The 11,090-nt window shown below is 37.0% G+C and overlaps 1 protein-coding gene across 2 annotated transcripts; it reads left to right on the top strand.

The window, feature by feature from the left end:
• Positions 1-2,682: 2,682 nt before the first annotated feature.
• LOC122646042 (65-kDa microtubule-associated protein 6-like) lies at positions 2,683-10,826 on the top strand. Of its 2 annotated transcripts, none has more exons than XM_043839498.1 (12): positions 2,683-3,258; positions 4,015-4,218; positions 7,335-7,601; positions 8,342-8,557; positions 8,637-8,793; positions 8,910-9,065; positions 9,141-9,292; positions 9,450-9,537; positions 9,624-9,697; positions 9,781-9,855; positions 9,945-10,304; positions 10,533-10,826. In XM_043839498.1, exons 1-11 carry the CDS (start codon positions 3,187-3,189, stop codon positions 10,284-10,286), a joined length of 1,803 nt encoding a protein of 600 aa, XP_043695433.1. In that variant the 5' UTR covers positions 2,683-3,186; the 3' UTR covers positions 10,287-10,304; positions 10,533-10,826. The 2 variants fall into 2 exon arrangements, with proteins under 2 accessions (XP_043695433.1, XP_043695432.1); XM_043839497.1 differs by having other exon boundaries at positions 2,684-3,258; positions 8,637-8,792; positions 8,906-9,065.
• Positions 10,827-11,090: the final 264 nt, after the last annotated feature.

The raw sequence follows: 11,090 nt of genomic DNA, 5'->3' as shown, positions 1-11,090 counted from the left end.
ATAACAGGGCACACGGTATTCACATCACCGATCCATCCACTCTAAAATTATAATTTTACCTTTTTGCCTTTTAGTATAACACATTTCTTTTAATGATAGTAAAATTTTGTTATTTCACACGTTTTTACTTGAAAAATATGTAAAACAATGATAGTTCTTGAGTATGAAATAATAGTAAATTGCTTTCAAATTATTTTAAAAATTCTTTTTTATATGATTTAGAATTTAGAATTTCTTAGAACAAGATAAGCCAATCAAAAGAAAACTATAACTAATTAATTTACTATTTTGACATGTATGCTAGGTGACTGCCCTAGTTCCATTCTGTGATTGACAGAGGCTTGTAACCTATCCACTATGTATTTCTTACGTTCAAATGAATAAGATTTATTTCTATCAAGAAAAAAGTTGTAACCCTTTGAACTTTTTTATTGGCACATGGTAAAAGATACTTCTGCACCCTTAAAAAGTGGGAGAAGGTTCTCCATGACATAAGTAGAAGAGGACCTCTCACGCTGCACCAAGGATACCATGGAAAATGATATATTCCACATAAAAACATGTGAGAGAAGATGATAATACTCTGGTATTATACGGAAAATTTTCTTTAAAATATGAGTACACGATTACACCTGGATATTTGTGAAGATCCCAAACTCAGATTTTAAATGCCCAACATTTCAAAACAGTTCTCATCAAGAAAAGGATAGCAGAAGAAATACCTAGGGCATTTAATTCCTTTTGCCAAAAAAAATGGCATTTTAATGGGAGGAGTGTAGAATTAAGTCAGCTGGTTCTATCTCTTAACTATTTCTCTTTTATTTAATGAGAGGAGTGTAGCATTATGTCAGCTGGTTCTTCCTCTTAACTATTTCTCCATTATTTTATGTGGTCTCTATTCCTATAACAAACTAATATCTAAAAGCATAATATCAAGATAATAAATGCAATTTCTTACTGACTTTGTACCAAAAAATATAACTCAAATCAACAATTATATTCCAACTCAAAAATAGTCTACAAGAATCATTATTTGCTATTTAAAAAATGGATTTTAAAAGTTATAGTTTACCCTTTTTAAAATAGTGCTAACTACCAACTTGAGCTCTTGAAGTACATTTTCGAACCCCCAAAAAAAAAAAAATACATATTTTCTTTTAGGAAAATACAAAAAGATTTGCAAAAATTGTTTTTTTTTTTTTAAATAAATGAATTTTTTGGGTGGCATTTAATTCTGATGCATAATTCCACTTCAGATGGAAAATCTAACCAACCCCTAACTACTAGTGTGTAGAGTGTATTTTTATCCCACCAAATTTTTTTTTTTTTTTTTTTTTGGTTTAATGAAAATACCAACCAGATTGTGAGCAGAGTTTTAAAATCAGGAATCGGTGAGAGAATCAATCCTTGCCAATTTCGATTTAGATTGGACCGGAATCAGTCTGATTTTAACCTTAGAATTAAGGGTGTCAAAACCTAAATTGAACCGGTCAAACTGGCCTGATCTGACCTGATTGAGTCCGATCCAAATTGAATTGAGGCCTTATCAGTAGGGGTGTAAATGAATAGCCGAAATCCGTTTTCGTATCCGTGTCCGTGTTCGTTTAGTACTATTCGAATTCGTCCGAAAGCTAAACGGATGCGGATACGGATACGCTATAGCTATTTGAAAAGCTATATTTACATGTAAACGGATAAAATATCCGATCCATATCCGTTTAGCACTATCCGAATCAATCCGATAGCTAATCGGATGCGGGTGCGGATGCGGATGCGGATATAGCACTATCCGAGCCGAATCCGATCTGTTTATAGCCCTACTTATTAGTTCTTTTTTAGTTTACGGGTTAGAGTACCATTCATTTTCGGCTTGCTTCGGGCTAAACTAATGGGCCACTGATTGGCCAGACCGATAGGACCAAACTAAACACTGAAACCGACCCTCAAAACCCTGCCTAAAACCAGTTTATACTTGGTTTTCAAACCGAATCGAATTGAAATCGGTATCACAAACCGAACCAAACCTGAATCAAAACCAAAAAATCGTTAATGGTTTGGCTTTGGTTTCCATGAAACTCACACAAAAATTGAAGAAAGTCGAACCGAACCGCCCGATTGACACCCTTTCTAGAATCATAGAAGGCAGAAATCAGGAGAATTTTGGGATGAATATTCGTTTTAAAATGACAAAAAATCAGAATCAATCTCAACCGATTCTAATACAAATCGGTCGATTCACCGATTTTTGAAACCCAGCATGTGAATATCCTGCAAGTTGCAGAGGTGCATGTGAGAGAAGCACGTTAACTTCCTCTCTCAATGATTAATTGCTTCAATTAATTAAATAGAATAATTAATTTTAATGAAATTCTGAAACATTTAAATAACAAATTTTCACTCCAATAGAGTATTACTCCTTCCGACGGCGACTCTTCTACTGCTTCGCTACTCCTCACTTAAACAGTAGCTATTAAAAAGAGAGCTCTGAGTTCTCTCACTCTGTAAAACACTCTTCAAAGCATTTTTCTCAAAATAAAAATTTCGTGATTTCGTCGGCTTCTACGATTCCCAAAAACCCTAGAGATCCTCTTTCTCTCTCTCTCTCTCTCTCTCTCTCTCTCTCTCTCTCTTGGTTATCTCACTCTACCTTCACCTGTAACTCATTTGAGTTCCTGTTGAAAGTTGAAACCCTAGTTCTGTCTGTTTATGTGGGTTCCTTAATGGCGGTTTTTTATCTTCAGAATTCCCGTAATTTGACTCTGCAGTTGTTCCGTTTCTCTCAACACTAACAGCTGAGGGTTGTAAAATGGAGTTTCTGTTGCTACAAAGCTTCAGAGTTCAGATCTGATAGTTTAAACGGAGGGAGTTATCAATGTGGCTTGCTTTCTTGAACTTTTTGAGTTGAAAATTGGAAATCTCAACTCTGCTTTTATCTTTGTCTGCATCTCTTCTTCTTTGAGCTTTGACTCCTTTAGTCCTGAAGATTATTTTTTTTATAATTTCTCTGTTCGTGGGTGAGATGGTGGTGGTGGTCGAGACTTGAAACTTTGGGAATTCTTGTTGCTGGTGGAGGACGAGCTAGGAATTAGCCTTTTTCTACTTTGCTTTCTCGTGTTCTGTCCCTGTTTGCGGAAAGCTTTTGGAGTTGAAACTCTGAGAGAGTAAGGAAGAGGCGTGTCCGTACAAATGCAGGTGCTTGGGAGCCCTACCAGTGTCCATGCGGACACCACTTGCAGTTCTTTACTCAGAGAACTTCAGGTATGTACTTTCCTTTCTCTGTTTTCCTTTTCTCACCCTCATCATCATCCGCTTCTTTTCTTTCTTCTCGGTTACAATCCTAGCTTAATTCTTCTTCTCTTCTAGTCTTTGACTCTTTTCTATGTTTTTCATTCATTTTCCTTAAATGGCTGGTGACTAGTGTATGGTGTTAAATTCTCCATCCTCTGTATAGTGATTCATGATGGGTTATGCAGAAAAGTTGAGAGAGTGGTTTTGCTTTAAATTGGTAAACAAATAAACAGAACAGTTCAGATTGCAAAATATTATCTTTTTCCCCCCTCCGTCCTCTATTCTCCTTTGTTGAATTATCTGGAAGCACATCATGACTATAATCGTGTTCTTAGGGAAAATTGACATGCATGATTGCAGAATTACTCCGTTCTCGAGAAAGTAAATTATTTATTATCTTCTTTTTTTCGCTTCAGTTAACTGAGAAGATGTATTAGGTAATTGCTTAGTTTTGTTTCTCGCTTTGCTTTCTTATTATTATGAATTTTTTTTTCTAGAACCTATGCTCTCTCTACAGTATTTTGCTGCCGCGATAATGATTAAATCAATCTTCTAGTGTTGCTTGATTTGCACGTTTCTCACAAATTCCTGCCGGATGATTTTTAATATTTTTTTTTTAGTTCTATCGTTAATGTCTATTTCCTCCAATATGCTCAAGAATCTCTGGTTTTTGTATCTTCAAGCCAAAAAAATATATTCTAAAATAGCCATTACCTGTTTGAACAGCACATATGGAATGAGATTGGTGAAAATGAACTGGAGAAGGACCGCATGCTGTTGGAGCTTGAAAGGGAGTGCCTACAAGTGTACCGGAGAAAGGTTGATGCAGCTAGCAGTGACAGGGCACGCCTCCATCAGTCAGTTGCAGCCAAAGAAGCAGAGCTTGCAGCGCTTTCCGCTGTTCTTGGGGAGCTTACTTTTAACACCGAGGTATATCTCATGTTCTGAACAAAACCACTTTATGGTTATCTTAGCTCCTAGGTCTCACTTCTTATATTATTGCATGGATATAACCATATCTCCCTTCCCTCTGTTGTTTATTTATGTACTTTTTCCACCAAAGTTTTTGTCTCCAAGGTTGTGCTTGATTTGTGGCAACATATTTCACGGGAATTGTTGAAAATCAATACAAATTCATATAAGGATTAGAAAGGGAGGAAATGTTTTACTAATGCAATACAAATAGTTGGAAAACAACGTCCATTTCAAAATTAAGGATGTTGTTTTCGCAAAATATTGATGATATCTTGATCATTGGTACTCTTGCACCCATGGAGGACTCCACCCCCAGCCATACCCACATCATATGGCTGGATTTTTTCCCTCGTTAAATCATGTTCAAATCTGCTTCCTGGTCATATACAACCAAAAAAGGCCAAAATGGAAGAATAATATGAAATAAAATCTATAAAAATGATTATTTATTTTACCGTAAAATATTTTACGGTGAAACAAATGCAGCTTAGGTTTGGTTAACCAGAAATATAATCCTTTTGCTTGACAGTGGGAAATCATCAAAATTGATCTCTACCCATTTTCCTTGACTTAGACATCAGAATATGGAGGGAAAAAATAAGCAAAAAAGAAAAAAGAAACTGCAGAGACACTTTCAATGGTCCAGATTAAGTGAAAACAAATGTGGGCTTCATTTATGTCATGTAGGAAAGTCCTTCCAGGTTGAAGTTTTAATGCATGAGGAGGTGGCCATCCTGTTTGGTTTTTGGGCTCCACGTTATCTGACATATAGCAGACATGGTGCCTATTCTGCTAAGCTTGGGGAAACTTGCATTTCCATTATCACAGCCCAATTTTTAGTTGCACATATTTATAATTTGAGAGTAAAAAACAATTTTTACTATTTCTATTCTCTAAAATAGTAAGTAGTGAAGTGGATATATTGAGCATAGTTTAAAATTTCAGTCAAAATGACTAAAATTTTGCGAAATATTTCAGTTTCCACAGAAATTGAAATGAAATGACTATTTCATTATTGCAGTGTTTAAATGGACCGAAATTCCACCAAAATATTTCGGTTTCGACATTAATCTTAATGGGGTTGAAATCCAAAATTTCAAACCCTAACATTAAGACATTTTTGTTCTTATACTTTGAGCATTCCTTAGCCATGACCATCAGTAGGAATTTTTTTTTTTAAGATACGTGAGTAGAAAACCTAGGATGCAAATCAAAACTATTTCTTCCCCCTATTATTGTCTGCCTCTTACCTCGTGGATTGTGTTTCAGATGGTTACAAACTTTGTACATATGGAATTGATAATTTAACAGTAGTTGTTGATGTTGGAACAGCAAAGCATTTGGAGGCTGGATGATGCAGCCAGCCAATCATAGATTGTAGGTTAGAAATCAAAGATCAGACTGGCTGCTCCAGAGGCCCAAATCTGAAATATATTTTTTTCCTGACAAACCAGGGCTTAAAATAGGCATGCGGATTATTTGACTTTAGCAGCAGCCTGCAATGGGGAAAGAGAGGGAAAAGGATGTCGTCCAAATAGAGAAGAAAGAATGACAGCCATAGGGATGAAGGGGATAAAAGAGGAGAGAGATACCAGATAGATAGGACAGGGAAAGAGATCGATTAGCTGTGTGTGTGTGTGTGTGAGAGAGAGAGAGAGAGAGAGAGAGAGAGACTTTGCACACACTTTCAAATAAAATTTCTTCATCAGCTCTGCTAAATAAAGGGGGGGGGGGTTGGTTACATATTTATAAGAAAACAAAAAAGTCTCCTAAATCTGAAATTCTTAGGCAGCTAGATTAACCTAACTAACAATTACTTTAAAATACTTAACTAATTAAAATTGTTGAAGCCTAAATCTCTTAGAGAACTTTTACCCCGCACAACTAACCCAAATGAGGAGTCTTTAATGACTAAAGTCAACTAAGCTATCTAATGGTCTCCATTACTAATTAAAATATTTAATTTTGTATACCCCCTTTAGAACCCCACTTTTGGGCTTTATATCCTGGACATTATAAATAAAAATAAAAATTTTAAGCCTGTAGCCACTAGATTCCAAAATAGGACCAATTTTTGGACTGGACTTGCATTAGTGAAGCTGGAGTTAAGGTGGTAAAGTGGTAATTTTCATTATCATTATAAGTTTGTAGGGGACACTATTCATGTACGACCTGCTCCTATGGGTACATATGTAGAAGTGGGTGTGAACACTGATGCTATTTGAGAACTGAATCCCTAAATTTGCTGGCAATGAACTGTGGCAAGGATGGACTATTAGCCAGGCTTGATTCCTAATTTCTCATTCATTCTGTCCGCCATATGATATGATGTGCATGCAGGACTACAGAATAGTAGAGCATACCCTGATTGTGTAGAATTTTCCACCCCTTTCTGTGAATCTGATCCTTGGATACTTGCACCGTATGTGGTCTCTTCCATAAGCCATTGAGATGGAGACAAAGAAATGATTCATTTTCCCAATCAAATGGTGATCTTGATGAAAGCAGTGAGGCTTTTGTGATCCTGGGTTTAAAACAGGAGTACCAAGTAAGAGAAATGTGTGGACCAAGTTTCAAGCCACTTGATGAACAACTGTGCTCATTTTTCTGGGCTTCTCAGTCATTGATGTTGTTTATATGCTTCTGGTATCTTGTGAACACGGTCAAGATGTCTAGATTTTACCTTGTTCTCAGTATCCCTATTGATATATTGTTATCTCCAAAAGCAAACTGCAAAGTATAGGCATATATTAGAGGGGAAGAAAAGGTAAACTGTGAATTTGCAGCTTCTGCCTGTAAGTGAAAACTTGTGTGTGTGGCAGAAATATCTAAACAGTGATTGTTCGTGCAATTGTCATGTAATCCTGCTAAGTGTCATTGGGTAGAGTACTTAAAAGTTTTTAATTCATGTATTATTTCAATATAGTGGCTATGCATAGCAGGAATAAGGATTTTATGATTTCATCCGGTATGCTATATCATTTGTAGTAAAGATTTTGTGATTTCATCTGGTATTCATATCATTTATCTCAAATCATTCTAGTGGATTATTGATTTTGTGAAATTTACAGACACAAAATGACAAGCGTTTTGCAACACTGAAAGAGAAACTTGCATCAGTCTCACCACTGGTAGAAGATTTGAAAATGAAGAAAGAGGAACGCATTAAGCAATTTGCTGATGTAAAGGCACAGATTGAGAAGATCAGTGGAGAGATTTCAGGATATAGTCAAATCAATGGTGCTGTAACCAATTGCTTAAATATGGAAGAACAGGACTTGTCATTAAGAAAGCTTACTGACTATCAGACACATCTCCATAACTTGCAGAAGGAGAAGGTATCAACAGTTATCTTTCTTCATATTTTTGATAATATATCTCCCGCTTCACCATAACTCCCTTTAAGGATAGTTATTTGAGTTATTCCTTGAAACTGGAAGCTTGCACATAAGTTTCTTATTAGCAACTTGCATTGATATGTTGAGCCCAATGAATCACTTAAATGATGATCAATTTATCACTTAAATCATAAATTCCACCCCAATTGAAATGAAAGAATGAATAAATGTAGCTTTACTGAATGTGTACAATTAACCTAAAGACAGTCAGGAGTGAACGAAGTGGTTTACTTTAAGATCTGAAGTAAAATATTGCGTTTCAATTCGGCTTCTCATCCTTGAGACCTGAAATCCTACTGCTACAATGTATTGCTATGGTACTAATTATTATCTTTGGGATGATTCTGAGTTACGTTTAAGCAATTTATCTGATTCTCTCAGAATAAGTTGGAAGATATAAAAACGATCTTGCTTAGCTTGTATCAAAGAACTAAGTCCCCATCCCCCCCCCCCCCCAAAGAGGAGTGCTCAAGGCTCCTGCTACTGGAGGGTCTGGTTGGGGCAAATGTAAGCACCTTACCCCTTGCTTTGCAGGAGAGCGCAACGGTTTAAAGTCCCCCCCCCCCCCCTAAATATGAAAGAATTAAGCATGTTAAAACATTTAACTCCCATTCATTACAGTGGTTGTATTTGCGTGTATTTTATTCAGTTTGTCTGATTCTTAGTGTTCTTCCTTGCAGGCTGGTCGCCTTAATAAAGTTCTGGAATATGTAAATGAGGTGCATTCTTTATGTGGTGTGCTTGGACTGGATTTTGGGAAGACTGTGAGTGAAGTGCATCCAAGCTTAGATGAGACAGGTCCTGAACAATCCAGAAACATCAGCAACAAAACTTTGGAAGGTCTAGAGCAGGTCATCGTTAAATTGAAAGCAGAAAAAAAAGCTCGCGTTCAGAAGGTAATGCAGACAGACTGACGATGTTATACATCTGTTTGTTCTTTGTTGTGGAAGTAAACCCCTTTTTCCAAAATTGTAGTTGAAAGACGTTGTGGGATCATTGTTTGAACTTTGGAATTTGATGGACTCGCCTGAAGAAGAGAGGAGCCACTTTAGAAGCATTACTTTCATCCTTAGATCATCGGAACCAGAAATTATAGAACCTGGGGTTCTCTCCCTTGATATTATCAAGCAGGTTTGACTGCCGTACAAACTTTTTTCTGTTTTCCCTTTTGATTGACGTATGAACATCTGTTACTATCAAATTTTTAGAAGAGGATCTTTAGGTCTCCACTTATTTTCTACCAGGCGACAGCTGAGGTTGAGAGATTGACTAAACTGAAAGCCAGTAGAATGAAAGAACTGGTCCTGAAGAAGAGGTCCGAGTTGGAGGACATATGCAGAAAAGCACATATTGAACCTGACATGAGCACATCTGCTGAAAAAGCTAATGCATTGATTGACTCAGGTATGGTATCTTATCTGCCAGCTGCTGTTTGAAGCTAACGATGAAGATACATTTCTGATTGTTACTGTTGTTCAGGTCTTGTGGATCCCTCTGAACTTCTAGCAAGTATTGAGGCACAGATAACTAAGGTAAAAGATGAAGCTGCAAGTCGAAAAGAAATTATGGACAGAATAGACAGATGGCTTGCTGCCTGTGAAGAGGAAAATTGGCTTGAAGATTACAACCAGGTAAGCTGGAATTTTCTTATATGGTAATATTGTAGTTCCAATACTTGTATTTGTAAGTCGAACTTGTTGCAGGTCATGCGGATAGCATCATTTGTAAATAGAATCATTTGAGCCATCTGGATAAGTCTGCTCTAATATAAGCTGTTCTGGATTTCAGGATGAGAACAGATATAGTGCAGGAAGAGGTGCTCATATAAGCCTAAAACGTGCAGAAAAAGCTCGAATTACTATAACCAAGATTCCAGGTATTCCATTCTTCAGTAAAAAATCTTCCATCGTCAGTCTGGGACCCACTAATCGTTGCAACTAATAATCCGGTTCCTCATTTCAGCTATGGTTGAGAATCTGATAAACAAAACACTAGCCTGGGAAGGTGAACGAAAGATGACATTTCTTTATGATGGGGTAAGAGTTGTAGACTTGCTTAGCTTGGCATGTCCTTGAACTTTGCAAAACGAAGGAATCCTACTTGATGGTCTTATTTCCAGGTCCGATTGGTCTCATTCTTGGAAGATTATAAACTAACCAGACAATCGAGAGAGGAGGAGAAGAAGAGATACCGGGTAGGTGTTGATTCTGCAATTGCAATTCAAAATATTTTTGGCCTTTGCTTACCCAATAAATTATAGATTTTTTCCGACTGTTCTGGCAGGATCAGAAGAAGCTACAAGATCTGCTCCTTACAGAGAAGGAGGCCATGTACGGTTCTAAGCCTAGCCCAAAAAGATGTAACAGCTTTAGGAAACCAAATGGTTATCGTGCAAATGGAAATGGGTCAATGACTCCCACGCCACGCAGGAACTCAGTTGGGTGTGCAACGCCTGAACTAATGACACCACGGTCTCACTCTGGGCGCCAAAATGGATATTTTAGAGAAACAAGAAGGTTGTCCACTGCGCCATTGAATTTTGTGGCCATTTCAAAAGAAGATACAATGTCGTATGCATCTACATCTGTTTTTGGGTCAGAACCAGGGTCTCCTCCTCAATGTTAAAACCTTGAGTCCAAATTGGTAAGATTTTCGAAAGCTTTTGCTATTGCTTGCCACTCCAATAACCTGCATATGACATTTGTCAAATTTTGGAATTTGAAAGTAACATGAATTGAGTTCCATTGTTAGATATTCGAAAGCTTTTGCTATTGCTTGCCACTCCAATAACCTGCATATGACATTTGTCAAATTTTTGAATTTGAAAGTAGCATGAATTGAGTTCCATTGTTATGCCTTTTGTTTCTGCAGGATTGAACCATCCATGAGTTACTGAATGCTGGATTGAAGCAGCGGAAAACCTTGTGAATAAGAAAGGAATGTACACTAGTGTTTGATTGTGATTTATGCGAGGATAACTGTAGTGTGGAACTACAAGTTAACTTTTAATTCGTGTCTATCAAAGTAGGGGCTAAAGGTGGAAATGGTATAGTACTGACCATGTAGTTTTGAGGGTTTGTTTGTGTTTCCCATGTACTGACCAGCATATTTATTTTGTGGGTTTGCTTGTGTTTCACTTATACATGTATATTTGTACTAGTGTGTGGCTGGTAATTTATTGAGAGGCTTATACTCGATTCTAAGACTTGTGAAAACCTCTACTGAATGCCTGCCATTCAGGTAATGAACCATACCACCATCTGATTACCATGTATCCACATCTCCATCGGCTCATGAATTGGTAATGCCGCTGGATTACAGGAACCTGGACATCAGCAATGCATATTCAAGTTTATTTATTGACCCCCAAAGAGAATAACTTCCCAGTAGACTTGCTGTTTGGAACTGCTTTTGCAGGAGCTGTATTTT

Source organism: Telopea speciosissima, chromosome 11, assembly GCF_018873765.1.
Source record: "Telopea speciosissima isolate NSW1024214 ecotype Mountain lineage chromosome 11, Tspe_v1, whole genome shotgun sequence".
Classification (NCBI taxonomy): Eukaryota; Viridiplantae; Streptophyta; class Magnoliopsida; order Proteales; family Proteaceae; genus Telopea; species Telopea speciosissima.
The sequence above is the reverse complement of the archived record's forward strand: the minus strand, read 5'-3'. Positions and strand labels throughout refer to the sequence as shown.

Coding starts and splice junctions, on each gene's coding strand:
- LOC122646042 (XM_043839497.1), top strand. CDS start 3,187: ATGCAGGTGCTTGGGAGCCCTACCAGTGTCCATGCGGACACCACTTGC. Junction 3,259..4,014: donor CTTTACTCAGAGAACTTCAG/GTATGTACTTTC, acceptor CTGTTTGAACAG/CACATATGGAATGAGATTGG. Junction 8,793..8,905: donor CCCTTGATATTATCAAGCAG/GTTTGACTGCCG, acceptor ATTTTCTACCAG/GCGACAGCTGAGGTTGAGAG.